Below are 19,688 nucleotides of genomic sequence, written 5' to 3' on the forward strand. Positions count from 1 at the left end.
TGGACGATTGTCTATTTCAGGCAGAAAGCCAGGACATACTTTTGTATCATCTGGCCTTTGTAAAAAAAGGTTCTAACTTGTCTGGGGTACACCATAAACAAAAAGAAACCATGCCTGGTACCCTTTCAACAAATTATATTCCTTGGAGCTAGCTTGAATACAACTTCCCACGCCAGAAAAGCAAATTCATTTGACAACCTACTTCAAACAAGTGGCCACAAAATCCCTGCTATCTGCAAAGACAAATGCTGCAAGCCTTGGGGTTCATGGCGTCCTGCATTCTTCTAATTCCATATGCAAGACTGCATATATGAGGAAACTATAATGGTATCTAAAAAGCCTATGGTGTCAACATTCTCAAGACCTAGAAACAATGATTCCCATCATAACTTGCCTACGCCTAGAGTTCCTTTGGTGGGCAGAGGCCTGCCACCAAAACAAGGGACTACCTTTCACACCACTCCCTGCCACCCAAACCCTAACAGATGCATCAGACTATGCATGTGGGGCTCACCTGGCAGGGAAGTGCATTCAGGGCAAATGGAACCAAAGTCAAATGCACCTGCATATCAATGAAAAAAATGTTAGCTGTACAGAATGCTGTGACTGCCTTCAAGGACCACATTCTTCCAGGACAACTAATAGTAAAGATGGACAATACCACTGATGTTCATCGTGCATACAGCTGCAGTCATAACAGATGGGTTCTCCTGCCGTCAGGTGGGTCCTCGGTCGGCCGAATTCCAAAGTCTAGGTCCGGCATCGGTTGTCGTCGCTTCTTCCCTGACGTCAGTGCGCCAGGGGTATAAAAGAACCAGCCGATGCCATTTTCTCCAGTCTTTCTTGCTGCGCAGTGCACGAAGCAGAAGCAGTTCGCAAGTGCCGGTCGACCAGCTCCTGAAATTACGAAAATTTTGCAACCGAAGTCTTCTTGAAAGCCAAGTACCCCGTTGGGGAAACTTTTCTTGCCTCAGACCGATGTCAGACAAAGTTAATAATTGTATTTCTTGTGGGAAGCAAATACCACATAAGGATTTTCATTCCCTCTGCATTCCTTACTTAGGCCCAGACCACGACGTCTCGGTCTGTCGTTTTTTTGCTACATTCAACAAACGCACCATTAAGCGTCGGGCGGAGTTCGCCCAGCACTATTTTGGCAAAAAATTTAACTGTATTATGTCGTCGGATACTCCGACTCAAGTTTTGTCTAAAAAACGCAAAGATAAGGAACGACACACGAGGTCCGCGGCCTCTACCAACACCACGCCAAAGCCGACTACAAGTGGTCCGGTTCTCAGCGAGGCACCTACGCAGCTCCTGCCTACCGACGACACTTCATTGGCGGTGTCTTCTGTGCCCGAGGTTGCAGGCTCCTCGGCCCACACCCCGACTACAGATACCAAAGCCACTCTTGGTGGTGAATCTCAAAATGTATACAGGTCTGCCTCCTCTCAAGGTGTTTTCAGACCTTCCTCTTCTTTTTCTATCAAGGCTTTCACTAAGTCTAAAGCAGCCATGCATCCTAAGAGACAAGCTCCACAGGGCCCTTCTCCAGGCCCCATGCCTAAAAAAACAGATGCTTAAAATGGCTGAGGATTTGATTACTCATCAAGGGTTCTCAACCCCCCCCGGACAAAAGGCCCAGAGTGGAGGAAGAATCCCCCTCCTCTGACCAGGCCTCCATTATTTCAGAGCACTCTGATGAACAGGAACATTCTTACTCCCCTTTTGAAGATTCTGATGCTGAGGAGTCCATTCCCTCTGTCTCCCCCCCAGATGATTACTCATTTGGGGAAACCTTGCATACCTTAAGGGAACACTTCAACTGGGAAGGCCAAGAGTACTCAGATTCCAAGAAAAGGCTTAGGGATTTTCTCTTGCTACCTCAGCACAGGCCTCTGGCTATACCTCCTGTCTTAGACATACTAGATGATGTGTACTCTGAGACCTGCCTTAACCCGGATTCTTTACCTCCAGCCCCAGTCAAGCCTGACAGGTATTACCGGGTTCCTGACTCTCACCAATTTTTATACAAAAGCCATGCGGCTGACCCAGAAACTATCTCACAGGGCCCCAAGGGAATTAAGGCCTCCACTGCTAAAAACCCATTACCTTCCGAGAGAGATTCCAGATCCTTAGAAAGGTGGGGAAAAAAGGTATACACATCGGCCACCTTAACCATGAGGGCATTAAACTGCCAGTTCCATATGCTAAAGTACCAACAGTTTCTGTTATCACAGTTGAGAAGTAAAATGTCACAACCTGAACAACCAGACTTGAAGGAGTTGCAGGATTTGATGCATAGTGCAGAACAAGTGGGTAAACATACCTTGCAATGTGGTTTTGATGCTCTAGAGGCCTCATGTAGAGCTGCTGTTACAGGATCAGTCATACGTAGACATGCCTGGCTCAAGGCGCAAACCTTACCAGATCATGTCAAAGCTAAATTACTAGATGCCCCTCTACAAAAGGATGTATTATTTGGTATTAAAGCTGAGGAGGTATTAAAGAAAATGGAGGAAAAGGCTAAATCAATGCAAACAGTGAAAGAATTTCTACAGGTACAACCTCCACGTTTCAGTAGAAATTGGCCTTCCAAAAATTGGTCCTTTCCAGCCACGGACAGACCCCAAAGAGGTAGATACAGGCGCCCGAGGGGCAGAGGGCATTCTCAAGGATCGTTTAGAGGCAGACAATGGCAAGCTCCTACACAAAGAGGTGGTGAGGATAGTTCGCAGCCATTCAGAAAGCAAGCCCAATGACTTTCCCCTTTGCATGCCAAGCAAGGCTCAAATGGCAGCACCCTTAGGTGGAAAACTGGCATTGTTTTCAAAAAATTAACATATTGTTACAAAAGACAAATAGATCCTGGACATTATAAACAGAGGCTACAGATTCCATTTTTCACACCCTTCCAAAAATGAAAGGCATGCCAAACCTGCCACACAATCAAAGGGCAGAGGCACAAAGACAAATTTCAGATCTGATGGACATGAAAGCTATTCGAGGTACCTACTCACGAACAAGGTCAAGGTTTTTATTCCAGACTATTCCTGGTACCAAGGAAGGGAAAAGATTGGAGACCTATTTTGGACCTATCCATCCTAAACACATTTTTACTCCTACCAAAATTCAAGATGCTCACATTACAGCAGCTTCTTCCCATGCTGGGCAAGGAGTCTTGGCTGGTAACATTGGACCTCAAGGAGGCATACCTGCATGTCCCAATCAGACAAAATTGCAGAAGATACATCAGATTTCTTGCAGGTTCAACCCATTATCAATTCTCTGCATTGCCCTTTGGCTTATCTACTGTGCCCAGAGTATTCACGAAATGCCTGGCATCAGTAATTGCCTACTGCAGACTTCAAGGGATACAAATGTACCCATATTTGGACGCCTGCCTGATCCAAGTGGACAGCAAGCACATACTTCTGAAACATCTGGCTTTTGTAATAATGTTGTTGAATTCTCTGGGATACACAGTCAACAAAAAGAAATCAAGGCTAATACCCTCTCAGAAAATAATTTTCCTGGGTGCCAACTTGGACACAAACACCCAGATGGCCTACCTCACGCCAGAGAAGCAGGGGCAACTAACTCAATACTTCAGAACACTAGCAAATTTCACCAGGCTGACTGCAAGGAAAATCCTGCAGGCTCTGGGATTCATGGCATCTTGCATCCTACTAATCCCATGTGCAAAGCTGCATATGAGGAAACTTCAATGGTACCTGAGAAACCTATGGTCTCAACACAGCCACAGTTTGGAAACAATAATACCACTAATTCCATGTCTTCAAAAGGAATTTCTGTGGTGGGCTCAAGCATGCCAAACAAACACAGGTCTCCCATTCTGCAAGCCTCAAGCAAATCAAGTCGTCACAACAGACGCCTCGGACTACGCCTGGGGGGCGCACATGACAGATCCGTGCATTCAGGGCAAATGGTCCCAAAAAGAAAAGCACCTTCACATCAATCAAAAGGAAATGCTAGCAGTAATAAATGCTATTATAGCTTTCAAAGACCTTCTGCATCCAGGTCAACTATTGATAAGGACAGACAACACCACAGTAATGTGGTACATAAACAAACAGGGAGGAACTCATTCATACCCCCTATGCAGGCTGGCCATGTCACTTTGGAACATGGCTCTGGAATTACAAATCGAACTTCAAGCACAGTTCTTGCCAGGCAAGGAAAACACGCTGGCAGACAACCTAAGCAGAAATATGACAGATCCACACAAATGGAAGTTGCATCCTCAAGTTTTTACAGAGATAATTCAAGCATGGGGAAGGCCAGACATAGATCTCTTTGCCTCCCACAAGAATCACCAATTGACAAAATTCTGCTCAAGGACTTTTCATCCACAGGCCTGGAGAGTGGACGCTCTCTCTTTCAGTTGGACAACAATGGCAGTTTATGCCTTTCCACCTCTTCCTCTGCTGCCCAAAGTTCTATTAAAAACCAGAGCAGACAGACCAAAGATGATTCTCATTGCTCCAGACTGGCCAAGACAGCACTGGTACCCACTCCTGAGGAGCCTGACGCATTCCCCTCCATGGACCCTACCTGTAATGCCTCTTCTTCTGACTCAGCACAGCTTCAAAACTCTTTACAGTCAGCTGAAAACACTCAATCTGGCCACATGGAAGATTCCTTAACATCACAACAGACCCTACTCTCCAAGGAGGTGCAGAATGTCATTTTGGAGGCCAGAAGGCTGTCTTCTAGAAAAGCTTACTCCGCAAAATGGAAACGGTTTTGTGCCTGGAATGAGAAAAAGGGCCAGAATCCTGGAAAACTGAATTTACCTCAGATATTACAGTATCTAGCTGAGCTGCTAAGCAGTGGACTTTCATTCTCCTCCATCAAAATCCATGCCTCAGCCATTTCTGCAGAATACAATACTGATCCACCTTTATTCTCTCACCCCCTCTTAAGACAGTTCCTCAGAGGGGCTAAGAATATAAAACCCCCAAGGAAACAACCAATACCTGCTTGGGATCTCAATTTCATTCTAGAAAAGCTGACCTTACCTCCTTTTGAGCCAGCTGCCTCAACAGATTTGCAGTATTTGTCCTGGAAAACAGCTTTCCTTCTGGCTATCACCTCAGCTCGTAGGGTATCGGAACTACAAGCCCTCATGGCTGTGCAGCCTTTTATCATCTTCCATCAGGACAGAGTTTCCTTACGAACCAACCCATCCTTTATGCCAAAGGTGGTATCCAGGGAAGCTTTGAATCAGGCTATACACTTACCTACCTTCTACCCTAATCCTCAAAACAAAGGGGAGAGACTACTACATTCCGTGGACATCCACAGACAGCTGCGTTATTATTTGGACAGAGCAAAGCCTTTCAGAAAATCAGAACAGCTCTTTGTGTCCTATGCTATAGGAGCTCAAGGGAAGCCAATTTCCAAACAGACTATCTCAAAATGGATAGCCCACTGCATATGCTTTTGTTACTCTTTTCATGGTAAAACTGTACCTGCAGGCATCAGATCTCACTCCACAAGGGCCACAGCTACCTCTGCAGCTTTCCTCAGAGGAGTTTCCTACCAAAGATATTTTGGAAGCAGCCACTTGGAGTTCTGTGCATACCTTCTCCAAGCACTACCACCTACCATTATACTCCAAAACTAGAGCAGGCTTTGCCACTGCAGTCTTACAGGGCATTCTGGCTCCTCCTAGTTCCACCTAGTGCCTACCACCCCTTTCTTAGCTTTGGGATTCTTCCCATCTGTTATGACTGCAGCTGTATGCACGATGAACATAGTACAGTTTTGTACCTACCATAAATGTAGATGTTCGAGTGCTAATACAGCTGCAGTCCAGGTTTCCCTCCCTCCTTCCCCTCTTGGGACAGGCCTATTGGCTAACACCTCCTCATACAACCTGATTGGGGTATTCTTTTATGGTGTATTTGCTTGCAACTACTATATTTTGATTATATTGCATTGCCTTATTACACAAATTTATGTATTGCCTTCCTTCTGGGGGCACCTGACATCTGGGGCAAGAAAAACTGAAGAAAATGGTGTCGGCTGGTTCTTTTATACCCCTGGCGCACTGACATCAGGGAAGAAGCGACGACAACCGAAGCCGGACCTAGACTTTGGAATTCGGCCGACCGAGGACCCGCCTGACGGCAGGAGAACCCATCTGTTATGACTGCAGCTGTATTAGCACTCGAACATCTACATTTATGGTAGGTACAAAACTGTACCTTATGTGGTGCATAAAAAAGCAGGGGGGTGCACATTCTTACTCGCTTTGCAGACTAGCCATGGCATTGTGGAACACAGCCTTGAGCTACCAAGTGCACCTACAAGCTCAATTCCGGCCAGGAAAATTAAATACACTGGCTGACGGACTATGCAGAAACATCATGGACCCACACAAGTGGAAACTGGAACCAAGGATTTTCAACATGTTGACAAGCAAATGGGGGAGCCCAGATATAGACCTGTTTGCCTCTCCCCAGAACTACCAATTGTACAAATTTTGCACAAGGACTCCCCACAAACAAACCTGGAAAGTGGATGCTGTGTCCTTCAGCTGGAAAAACCTAACAATCTCTGCCTTCCCCCCCTCTGCCTCTGCTCTCCAAAGTACTACTAAAAATCAAACAGGACAAACCAAGGATGATTTTGATTGCTCCAGACTGGCCGCACCAACCCTGGTACCCCCTCCTGCGCAGTGTGTCACGGTTATCTCCATGGCACGTGCCTCAGATTCCTTCCCTGCTTTCTCAGCAGGAGAGCCAGATTCTGCACCCTCTGCTTCTAACACTGAACTTTACAGCCTGACTAATTACTTAATCTCTCATTACCATCCCTCAGCAAACCTGTGATGGATATTTTAGAGGCAAGGAGGCCTAGTACTAGAAAAATCGTATGCTGAAAAATGGAAAAGATTCTGTGCCTGGAACCAGTCTCAAGGGATGAGCACAGCAGCGCCCAATTTACCTCAGATTTTACAATATTTAACTGAGATGCTTCACAAGGGCTTGTCTTTTTCCTCCATTAAAATCCACGCCTCAGCCATTTCAGCTCATTATAACACTATATGCACCATGGTAAAACTATCCCCCAGGGGATCAGATCTCATTCCACCAGGGCTGCATTTACTTCTACAGCCTTTCTCAGCGGTGTTCCTACAAGAGACATTCTAGAAGCTGCTACCTGGAGCTCAGTTCATACGTTCACCAAACATTACCATTTACCTTTCTTCTCTAAATCCAGAGCTGGCTTTGCCACTGCTGTTCTGCAGGGCCTTATAGCTGGTCCTAATGCTGTATAAGTCCATCCTCCCAACCTTAGCTTTGGGAATCTACCCAAATGTAATGACTGCAACAGTGAAACACGATTAATATAGTACAGTTGTGTACACTTGCCATAAATGTAGATGTTAGAGTACCTCTTCTTTCTTTTACTATGCTTAAAAGCTTTTTGGGTGTATTTGCTTTTGGTTGGATATATATATATATATATATATATATATATATATATATATATAGGTAGATAGATAGATAGATAGATAGATATATAGATATAGATATATATATATCCTCTCCCAAGGACCTAAAGGAATAAAAGCCAACTTCAGCTAAGAAACCCACCCCCTCGGACAGGGATTCGAGAGCTTTAGACAGATGGGGTAAAAAAGTGTACACCTTTGCAACCCTCGCCGTTAAAGCATTAAATGGTCAGTTCCACATGCTGAAATACCAGCAAAATACTATGAAACTTATTAAAAATTATCTACCTTTCCTGACTGTGCAGAAAGTAAAGAATTACAGGAGCTTCTGCATTCTGTAAGCCAAGTCAGTAAGCATACCCTGCAGTGTGGCTTTGATGCCCTAGAGGCATCTTGCAGGGCAGCAGTCACAGGTTCTGTACTTATAAGGCATGCCTGGCTTAAGGAACAGACCTTGCCTGACCATGTCAAATCAAAATTATTGGGCGCTCCTGTGAACACGGACAAATCTGTTTGGCACGAAAGCAAAAGAGGTTTTAAAAAAGATGGAAGAAAAGGCTAAGCCTATGCAGACAGTCAAAGATTTTTTGCAAGTGCAGCCTCCAAGATGTAGTGGGCATTGCCTCTCAGAACATTGGTCCTTTCCAGCACCCTCAAGGACATCTCAAACTAGACCCAGGGGAAACAGACCTCCCAGATTACAGTCTCAGGGTATGCAGAGATCTAAGCAATGGAGTACCTCCACTTCTAAAGCAGGGAGTGCTAAGCCATCCCCTTACAGAAAGAATTCACAATGATTTCTCAACTCCACCTCTGCCCAGTTGCTCGTGCCCCTAGGGTGAAAACTTGCCCAAAATGCAAAAAACTGGACCTCCATCACTAACGATCACTGGGTCCTCGACATAGCATCCCAGGAGTACAAATTTTATTTCCACACGCTGCCAACTCCAAAAGGGTTCCCAGATCTTCCTACACACCAGTGGGCAGAGGTACAAAACCAAGTTCAGTCCCTGCTTTCTATAAGGGCAATTCTGCCTTTTTCTGCACCAAGGTGGTTATTCCAGACTTTTCCTGGTTCCCTGAAAAGATGGCACTTGGTGCCCAATCTTAGATCTATCCATTTTAAACACCTTCCTTCTGGTTCCAAAATTCAAAATGCTCACCCTACAGCAGCTTTTCCCTTTGCTGTCCAGAGACGCCTGGTTAGCCACCCTAGACATAAAAAAAGCCTATCTGCACATCCCAATACGGGACTCCTGCAGGAAATATCTACGTTTCAGGGCAGGATCTATGCATTATCAGTTCTCTGCACTTATTTTCCTTATCCATGGCTCGTAGAGTTTTCACAAAATGCCTGGTTACAGTTATTGCCTATTGCAAACAGAGAAATATTCAAATTTACCCTTACTCTGATGATTGCCTAATTCAAGAAGACAGGAAAAGCTGTTGCAGCACCTGACATTTGTAAAGGACCTTCTAACCTCCCTGGGGTACACCATCAACGAAAAGAAATGTAAACTAGTCTCCAGTAAAAAAAATTGTATTCCTGGGAGCATGCTTGGACACAGCATCCTAAATGGCATTCCTTACTCCAGAAAAACAAGCCTGTCTGACAGGCTACTTTGCTCAAATGGCCATCAGAACCCAGCTATCCGCAAAGAAAATCTTGCAGGCTCTAGGGTTTATGACCTCCTGCATTCCAGTAATTCCATATGCCAGACCGCATACGAGGAAACTTCCGTGGTACTTAAGTCTTTGGTGCCAACATTCTCAGGACCTGGAAACAATCATACCTGTGATACCTTGTCCAAGAAAAGAGTTCCTTTGGTGGGCAGCAGTATGCAACCACAACAAGGGGCTTCCCTTTACACAACCCCATGCCACCTAGAACCCTATCCACAGACTCATCAGATTATGCCTGGGGTACACATCTGGACGGCAAGTGCATTCAGGGCTACTGTAGCCCAAATCAAATTCATCTGCACATCAACCTAAAAGAGATGTTAGCTGTTCAGCATGCTCTGACAGCTTTCAGATCACTACTCTCTCCAGGGCCCTTACTAATCAAAACCGACAACACCACAGTGATGTACATAATCAAGCAGGGGGAACCCACTCTTACCCACTGTGTAGGCTAGCCATGGCCCTGTGGAACACGGCCTCAGCCATGCATATTCACCTGCAAGCTGAATTTCTGCCAGGCAAACAAAACTCTGGCAGACATCTTAAGCAGAAATCTCCTAGACCCACATGAGTGGCAAATAAACCACAAGACCTTCAGCCTTGTGACCCAGAAATGGGGTACTCCAAAGGTGGACCTGTTTGCCTACGCCTACAACCACCAGCTCAGCAAATTCTGCATCGGGGTTCCTCACAGCAAGGCCTGGAAAGTGGATGCCCTGTCCTTCCAGTGGGCAAACCTGTCAATTTATGCATTTCCCCCCTGTACCTCTTCTTACAAGGAATATTACTCAAGATAAGGGAGAAAAGGGCAATCCTGATTGCCCCAGATTGGCCACGCCAACACTGGTACCTACTACTGCGCAGTCTGTCACCATTGCTTCTATGGCACCTACCCCAAATCCCTACTCTTCTGACTCAGCAGGAGGGACAGTTCTTACATCCACAGTTGCAGACCCTGAACTTTGCAGCCTCACTTATCCCTTGACTTCTCCTCCAGTGGCCAGCCTAAGCAAGCAGGCACTGGATGTCATACGTGAAGCCAGATGACCCAGCACAAGGAAATCTTATGCTGACAAGTGGAAAAAGTATTGTTCCTGGATTCACACTGAAGGAGCAGATACAGCACAGCCCCCCCCCCCTTACCTCTGGTCCTGGATTACCTAGCAGACCTACTCCACAGAGGCTTTTCCTCTTCCTCCATTAAGATCCATGCCTCTGTCATCTCTGCTCATTACAGCAGTGAGCCCACCCCTCTACTTTAACCCTCTCATAAAGCAGTTCCTGAGAGGGGATAACAACTTAAGGCCACCACGCAGAGCCTCCACCCCTGCTTGGGACCTTAACTTTGTGTTGGAAAAGCTCACGCTACCCCCCTTTGAGCCTGCAGTATCAGAGTTAAAATTCCTCTCTTGGAAAACCTCCTTGCTTCTGCCCATCACTTCAGCTAGAAGAGTGTCTGAGCTAGAAGCACTTATGGCTGTGGAACCCTTCATTATTTTTCATGCTGAGAGGGTCTCCCTCAGGGCTAAGCTAACTTTCATGCCTAAAGTGGTGCCCTTTGTGGCTCTCAACCAATCTGTCCATTTGCCCACCTTTTTCCCTAATCTGCAAAATAAGGGGGAAAGGATCCTGCACACTTTAGATGTGCCCAGACGGCTCAGATTCTACCTTGATAGGACTAAGCCCTTTAGGAAATCTGACCAGTTAATGTCAGCTTTGCACCAGGGGCAGAGGGCAAGGGCATATCAAAACAAACCATTTCCAAATGGATAGCATACTGTATCCATTTCTGTTACAAACACCATGGGAAACCACCCCCTCAGGGAGTCAGAACGCATTCCACTAGGGCAACTTCAACCACTACGGCCTTTTTCAGAGGAGTCCCCTACCAGGGAAGCTGTTACTTGGAGTTCTGTTCATACCTTCACCAAGCATTACCTCGTCTGTCTTTTCCAAAACCAGGGTGGGCATTGCAACAGCAGTCCTGCAGGGCATACTAGCCATCCCCAACTCTTCTTGACTGCCTCCACCCACTCTTCAGCTTTGGGAATCAACCCAAGTGTGATGACTGCAGCAGTGAAACATGAAGAACATAGTACAGTTGTGTACACTTACCATAAATGTAGATGTTCAGTTGTATTCACTGTTGCAGTCCTGGTTTCCCACCCTCCAGCCCCCTTGTATCTCTCTCTTTTCCTCACTCCTTACAGGACTATTGGTATTTACTTTTTACTCGTGGTGTTTTTCCACCATAACTTAGCTCTCTGTTTGGGGGCTCCTGATATTTGGGACAAGAAAAACTGATGCAATGGCGTCGGCTGCCTGTTTTTATACCTCTGACGACCTGACGTCGCTTCAGCCAACGCAGAACTACTAAGCCTCTGGTATTCGGACCAACTGAGGGCTACCCCTGACAGGATAACCAAAGTGTGATGACTGCAACAGTGAATACACTCTAACATCTAGATGTATGGGAAGTGTACACAACTGTACTTTTTCTCCTTACCCCCAAGATAACGTAATTCCTAAGTTACTGTAGTTTAAAGATGTTTTTAATATGGATCCACTGTTGCAGTCACAGCTTCAGTGAATTCTGCTACAGGCTAAGGTCCAGTGGTTCAGCCATACATTCAGAGCTGTGCACCATTTTCTTGGATGAGACTATGTGATCTTTCCTCAGATGCCTGCACTTATTTGGACTAAAGTTGCTATCTACCTGCTCCATCCATTAATTTCTAGCTTTCCACATTAACTGATGTATATTATGCTGTTTGGCACAGAAAGTGCATTCTGAAGCCCATCAGCTCAAGCTGTGGCAGAGCAGATCAGTAGCTTCTGTTTCTGTGTTTGACTAAAAAGGGTTAACAAGACTTCAAAACATGCACACAGCACAGAGGTGTACAGCATGTCTTCCCTGTTTGTTGCTGTATTAACAGATGTCACATTCCTTAAGAGTTTTCCCATGATTACTGTGTTTTCTGTAGAAAGTTTAAACTGAACTTGAATAACTGCAATATCTGCCAGGGATTCAGACCAAAGACTATAAGATGTGTGGTCTCTGAACAGAGAAATTAGCAGTCAGTATGATCGTCTGTCTTGTCTGCAGAATTGCTCAATATATGGATGTCCTGTTGGTGGAAATAAAGATGCAAGGGGAAGCCAGTGGTGGGTCAGGGGGTTGAATGATTCCCTTTAAGGTTGTAGGTTAGGGGATATCTGCTCCATGTATGTACTCAACCTGGCCATGGCCTTGAAGTAGATATGTTTGCAGTGCACGTATGGAAACGGTCATGCAATGAGCTCCTGACACATACCAGTAGACAAAACATTTGCCAGAGAGGATGACTGTGAATGAGACCCATACATCTGCTGCAGAGCAATGAGTGATTATTACACAAGGGGAAAGCCACATCCTCTTCATGATAGTTGACAAGAATGACCTTGCTAGTAAGAAACAGGAGTCCAGACGTTATCCATGTAGGACTTCTAAGTACAATATGACTGCCTATCGTCAGCCAGGACCTTTTGAGATCTATACCAAGCAAGAAATGCCATTTGGTGGGTCAGCAGTCACTAGGCCACCCTTCCTACCCAAGATTGGGCTAGGTTGGCTTGATGATGTTTCCATTTCTTACTAAAGTTAAAGGCTGACCAGCACAGCTATCTGTTTTATGGAGTCCAAAAGTCTAAAAGGGAAATGAACTGGCTCCTGTGAGGGATTTGGACTCTTCAGATTCAGAGGAAGTCATGGATTATAAATTACAGATTTCCTCACCATCTTATAACATAAAATAATTTAATCTCTGACTCCCCCACCCCCCCCCCCTAAACCCCAGAAGACCTCTCCTTTGGAACTATACCTTCTTCTTTGAGAGAGCATTTCCACTACCCAGAAGGGCTGTGGACTTTGAGACTTGACCTTGCCCAGTCCAGTAACTATTTCTCCAGTCTAGGTACATTTTTGAAGCTATTTCTGTGGAGCCAGACTCCCCATCAGCAGACCAGATCGTTTCTACAGGCTTCAGGACCCTGGAGGAGAATCTCATTACAGATTCTAACAGAGTGTTCTGGAGTCTGCTAGAGTAGCTGGGCTGGCCTGAGGATGTAATGCTCCCCCAAATGTGAAGGGAGAGCAGACTGTTAACTATTTGGAATGAAGTTGTATTCTTATGCAGCCCTGACATTTAAGGCTTTAAATTACCAAACTCACATTTTTAAAATGTCAGGAATACATCTTCAAACAACTTATAAATTGTTGTGGGAGCGTACATGACACAGATAAAAAAAAAAAACAAAGTCTTCATTATTGCCAAGATCAAACTTTATTGCAGCTGAGGGACAGTCTGAAATGTGGCTGTGATACTGTCTGTCACATCCAGGACTGCTGCATTGGGGTCAGTCTTCGGGAGACATTGTTGGCTGGAGACGGTCCCTGCTTGATAATGTAAAGGTGCAGCACCTTCGTGTACCCCTTCACAGGGAGCAGCTTTTTAGACCTCATATTGCTAATGTGTTCAAAAAGCTGCAGGATAAAGGGAAGACCATGGAAACGGTGCAGCACATGCTCCAAGCACTTCTCCTGAAATTAATGTGCCTTTTATCAAAGACGGGCAACAGCAAACGAGCTTCACTTGAAAACCCCATGAAAAAGAAAGTGGCCAGTATGGTCACAGGAGGCGGGGAGTCCATCTGTCTTAAGTCCCCCAGCAGAGAACGTCTGTGACTACGCCATTCCACTCTGTCATCATTTTACCCAACTCACCTTTCCAACAAAACTACATGTTGGGAGTCTAGCTAGCTGGTCTCTAGTGCCAGGTAATGGATTTCCTTAACAACAGAGCAGTGGGTTTACAACATACCCTCCAGAGGATACACAGTCCAGCTCATGACCAGTGATGTGGTAAGTAAATGAAGGATCCCCCTATTACCAGTGCAGGTTAGCCATGCCAGGGATCTGACCATGCAGTGCATATTGCTCCTGGCAGTCTGTTAGATACCCACATAAGAAAACTCCATGGGAGACTAGTTGAGCAGGGCCTCTGCAGACTCGCACTAGTTAATGCACAAGGAAATATTTGATGTGTCTCAGAGTGAGATCTCTCTGCTTCTCCCAGCAACAACTAAGACATTTCTGCTTTCCCATACCTAGTAGACTAGCTTTAGCAATGGACACAGTCTCCCTTAATTCTTGATCTGTCTCTGCATCCTTTTTCTTTGCTCCCCATGGTTATTCAGAAAATCAAGTTGCCACAAATTGCCGAACTCCTGATGGAGTGCAGGCCATCTCTTTAACATGCCAGCCTCTCCACCCTGAGTTTTAACAACTCTGGAGGTATGACCTTGATTCACTTTGGACACATTTTATCTGAAGATGCACTAAAATTCATGAGCAAGGCTAGAAGGCAAAGTACCAGGTATCATACCCAGCAGAATGGTCTAGGCATGTGTTTTGGTATCAGTAGGCCAACACGCTGAACAGGGTGATGTACCTGCACCTGTTATGTTAAGCTTTTCTTCCATAGCTTAGCAGACACTTCAGTGAAGGTGCTCCATTTGGAGATTTTTTTTGTCTGTCTACATGCCTGCTGTTAACCCCCCAGCAAGCAGACCACCTATCAAACCATTTCTAAGATGGATAACCCTTGAGAGTCTGAGCTCCAAGCTTAACAAGCAAAGTACTTTCTGATATTTTACACATATAAGGTGACCCTGTGAATTAGCCCTTACTTCATGCACAGAGTGATTTTAGATGTGATTGAGTCATACTATGTAGCTCCCTGGTTTTCCCCTGCACTGCAGAACACATGGAAAGACTTATGCATTTATTAGGTGTTTGCAAGTGGCCTTGTATTATCTGTACAAAAGTAAGGATGTTAAAAGGACACAAGCTGCTTGTAGCTTTTGCTTAATACAGTTTTTTTTTTCCTCATGACAGTCATGCACAATGAAATGTCAGAACGCACTCAGCTAGGGCCACAGTCACCACTTTTAATGGAATGGAAATTGTAGAGGCAGCAACATAGTCCTCAGTCGATGCCTTTCCTTAGAGCTACATGTTGGGCTTTATCTGTAGGACTTGTAGCTTGGTTTGCATCTGCCCTCCTAAAAGACATTCCACCTTCCTCTTTTACCCAGTAGTCTAACCACCCTTCCTCATTAGAGAATGAGCTTTGGTAATCCTCTATGAAGTTATGCCTGCAACAGTGCTACAAATGAAGAATAATAGTATAGCTGTGTAACCAACAGCATAACCATAGAGCTGATGTTTCTTCTGCCCATTCCTCACTAGATGGAATCATTCCTCTGATTCGTCTTCGGTCACCCTAGACTTTAGGATCCAAATGTCATGCTCCTACCCTAAATCCAAAAACAAGAGCAGTTGAGTTGAAATACCTTTATGACAAAACGACAAAGCTTTCAGGTTCAAAAACCCTTTCTCAATGTTTACAATAGGTATAAGGTGACACCCACTTTTATACATACTAACTAGATCATATGACCTGCAGCCATCATCACATGTCCAGGAAATTATACAATGTAAAATGTAAAACACTAAGTGCTAAAAAGATTATAATGGCATCAACTATATATATACAAAAACTTGAGTATAAACATAAAAAACATGTATATATCCCAATGAAAAAATGTACTAAATATTGAATGTTAATAACTTTCATGGTATATCAGTAAAAATTGTGCAAATTAAACATACCTATAGTTTATTAATAAGTTTAAAAATAGAATTAAAAGTTTTAAAAGTTACTTTAACCTTGTCTGTTGTATTCTTTGCAATATGGGTTTATGCCAGGGTATACATCAGCTGACAGTCTAATTATCCATTCATACTCCCTCAGGTCCAAGGAATTAGATAAATCCCCTCCCCTGGGTGATGCACTAACACAGTCTATAACTTGAAATTTAAAACAATGTGAAGTACCCTTCTCAAAAATATGCTTATACAACGCATTATTCTCATTAGAAAGCCTAATATTGGACTTATGTTGAGCTTTCTAGTGGTTTTACCCACATAAAAACAGGGACAAGCTTGACATGTAGCTATATACACAACACTACTAGTTGTGCAAGTGGCATATCCAAAGAATTTATATTCTTTTCCTGTCGTAGGATGTTTAAATATGTCCACTTTATGTGTATCACTACTTTTTAATAAATCGTTGCAACAACTGCAGTTGCAACAAGCAAATGTACCATGATTGGCTGCTACTAATTTTTCTAAGCTTCCAATCATAAAAATCCTTATAACCAAGAATATTTTTTAAGGTTCGCATGTTTTTATAACTGAAGTAGGGTTTTTCTCCAACTACTAGTTTTATATCCTCTTGTGCCATTAGTACCCTCCAGTATCTGAATATTATCTTGTTTATGTTGTTCGTAAATTAAAGATGTTATGAATCTCAATCTATTATTAGGCATAAGCGTATTAGTAGTTTCAAGTGGATTCTCTCCTAAAAGTAGGTTCGTATAACCTTTCTCTATTAGATATGATGTGTTCTTTAGTTTCCTCCAATAAATGCATGGGGTAACCACTAGCCCTAAGTTCTTCTTGGGTTTCATTTAATTGTTTCATAAACATATCTTGGTCTGAATTCAATCTACTAATTCTAGCCATTTATGCCTTTACTATACCCCTAAATATTATATTATAATATACTATAGGTATGTTTAATTTGCACAATTTTTACTGATATACCATGAAAGTTATTAACATTCAATATTTAGCACATTTTTCCATTGGGACATATATATATATATGACATATATATGTTTTTTACGTTTTATGCTCAAGTTTTTGTATATATATAGTTGATGCTATTATAATCTTTTTAGCACTTAGTGTTTTACATTTTACATTGTATAATTTCCTGGACATGTGATGATGGCTGCAGGTCATATGATCTAGTTAGTATGTATAAAAGTGGGTGTCACCTTATACCTATTGTAAACATTGAGAAAGGGTTTTTGAACCTGAAAGCTTTGTCGTTTTGTCATAAAGGTATTTCAACTCAACTGCTCTTGTTTTTGGATTTATTGCTTGATACCAGTGCTTTGCTGCAATTTATGCTCCTACCCTAACCCACAATCCACTCCAATCCCCTTCCTCAGCTCTCATTTGCTGCTCATTGAGTAAGATGTGGTCCATTGCTTAGATGACTTAACCTAGGAGAGAAACAATTTCACTTGCTTTATTTTCTCTAGATTTCTTATTTCTCCTCTTACCTCTTTCTTTCCAGGGACATCTATTGATAATTGTGCGACTGCCACCTGGTCAAATAGTCATATTTTTTGTTTTTCATTACAAATTGGACTTGCTGTCCAGAAATAGGGCTGCTTTCGGTTCAGCTGTCCTCGGGAATATCCTTTTGAGACCACTCTAGAGATCTTTATCTGGAGACTCTCTTCCATCCTTTGAGGAAAGGAAGAGAGAGAGAACATCAGACATGAAAGTTATGTACTTACCATAATGATAAGATCTACGTTGTTTGCTTCCATCCTTCATCTTCTCTTCCTCCTTCCATAAATAAAGCTAATTTCTTTCCTGATTTTGGTATGACTGTCTGACCTATCTCCTGGTGTTTTTTTCACATGACCCTTAAGCTCCAGATGAAAATATAAGTGGATGGTTATACCCAGGATACTGTTAGAGATGAGTTTCCACTCTTTGCAGAATTGTGAGCAAACTCAGTCTGAGCTAATGTAGAGGGTAGGGAGGGGATTTATGGGTAAGGGGAGAAGCTTGAGTTTTGAATCATGAAATCTAAAGTGGCTGAAGATAAATCAGAGGTCAGATCCAAAGACCCATCTGTTAAGAAAGGAAGGAAACTGACAATGCATCAAGCATTATGTTAGGTACATAAGTTTTGTATGTTCGAGTGGAGTCAGTGTTGCAGCCCAGGTTTTTTCATACCATCTTCTGTCTTCCTGGGAACTTAAGGTTGGGGTGAGGGCTGCCCATGTCCATTCCTTCCTCTACTTGTTCTTGTGTCATCTTTCCTTATGCTTTTTCATTGGTCAGGTCCCTTGGGAAGTCTAGAATTCTACATGTCTCTGTTCAAGCCCTGGGAAATACTGACTGTAATATATTCTTTCCATTCTGACACTGTCTTTGGGGTAGGAAGGAGAGTGAAAGAATTATGTAGGTGGACATCACTTTTCTGCCAAGTGTATAAAGGCATCTGAAGAAAGTGGGCATCTGCTCAGCTGAGGAGGAAAGGTATCCAGCTCCGAAATTTCTGTCCGAATGTCAGTCTTCTGCCTGCACAGTTCTTTGAAGTTGTTTACTACTATGCTATTTTCTGACACCGTGCAGGACTGCAATGTGTAATACTGTTAAAGGTAAGTTTGGTTAAACAATCATATTGGAAGAGATGTGGGAAATGAGAGAATAACCTCTTCACTGAGGATTTTTGCCTATGTCCTTGGTTTCATATTTAATTTTTTTTTTTATTTAGCAGATCTAGGCTGCTTCTTTAAAAAATAGTAAGCCATGTTTTGCTCATCTGCATCTAGCCATTTAAGCAGTAGTGAGTTGAAGCCGAGTTGCCATAGATAGAAAGCCATGCTATCAGCACCTAATAACTTTTCCATGTTTGCAGGAGTAAATCGGTAGTGTGTATGTATGTATGTGTGTGCGCATGTGTTGGGTGGGGTGATTAAACTACATGTATTGCTTTGGACCTTACTAGTTGCAGCAGAGCTCAGCAGTGGTCCAGATTAGCAGGGAAAGACTGGTTGTGTTGCAGAATGTATGATCAGGAGTTGTGTACATTTTGTGGTTCAGTTGCATTTTTAAATTTTTTTTTTGTCCATTTGAAAAAAAAAAGGATGAGATATATTAAAGAGCACAGTGAGAGGTTTGTGGCAGGTAGCATAATGAATGGCATACTCTTGAACTCAGTTTTTAGTGTTTTGAAATTCCTCGTTTGGAGGCATTGTTAATGAATATGTCCTATATCTGAGCTTTGGATACATTTGCTGCTGTTTAAAATAGGATTTATGACCTGCTTAAGCACATGTGGTTAATTGCACCTTTACTTATACTTAGAAATTTATTTTGTCATTTCTTGCAGCTTTTTGACTAAAGCAGATTTGCACGAGTGATGTCAGTTTTTCTTTTTTTGGGAGGGGGAGCTATGGTTCTCTCTAGTTCATACTTTACAGAATGCTGTTAATTCTGATAGGTTTGACTGTATGCCATACATGAAAACATTTTTATTTTCTTGGTATAATGCAGTCATTCTGATTTTACCATAGTTAATGTTTTTGTAATTTAATTCATGTATTTATTTTTTGACAGAACTGTGAGTACTGTAAGAGGCTGGGTGCTACCATTCCGTGTCACTCCAAGGAATGTTTGCGGTACTTTCACTTTCCTTGTGCAGCAGCCAGTGGTTCATTCCAGTCTATGAAGACCTTTATTCTTTTCTGTCCAGAGCATGTGAGAGAAGCTGTTGATACAGGTATTATTTAATAGAAGTTTGAGTTTCAGTAGTTGAAGTTG

At 43.2% G+C, this 19,688-nt stretch overlaps 1 protein-coding gene across 1 annotated transcript in view; it reads left to right on the forward strand.

Moving 5' to 3' along the window:
• Nucleotides 1–19,688, forward strand: part of KMT2D (lysine methyltransferase 2D) — a 3,358,270-nt gene that overhangs the window by 862,878 nt on the left and 2,475,704 nt on the right. The window contains exon 7 of the mRNA XM_044082193.1: nucleotides 19,485–19,647. Coding sequence (XP_043938128.1) covers nucleotides 19,485–19,647 — 163 coding nt within the window. The remainder of the gene's footprint in view (nucleotides 1–19,484; nucleotides 19,648–19,688) is intronic.

This window comes from Protopterus annectens, chromosome 9.part0 (genome assembly GCF_019279795.1).
Source record: "Protopterus annectens isolate FY-2018-M chromosome 9.part0, PAN1.0, whole genome shotgun sequence".
Lineage (NCBI taxonomy): Eukaryota > Metazoa > Chordata > Ceratodontiformes > Protopteridae > Protopterus > Protopterus annectens.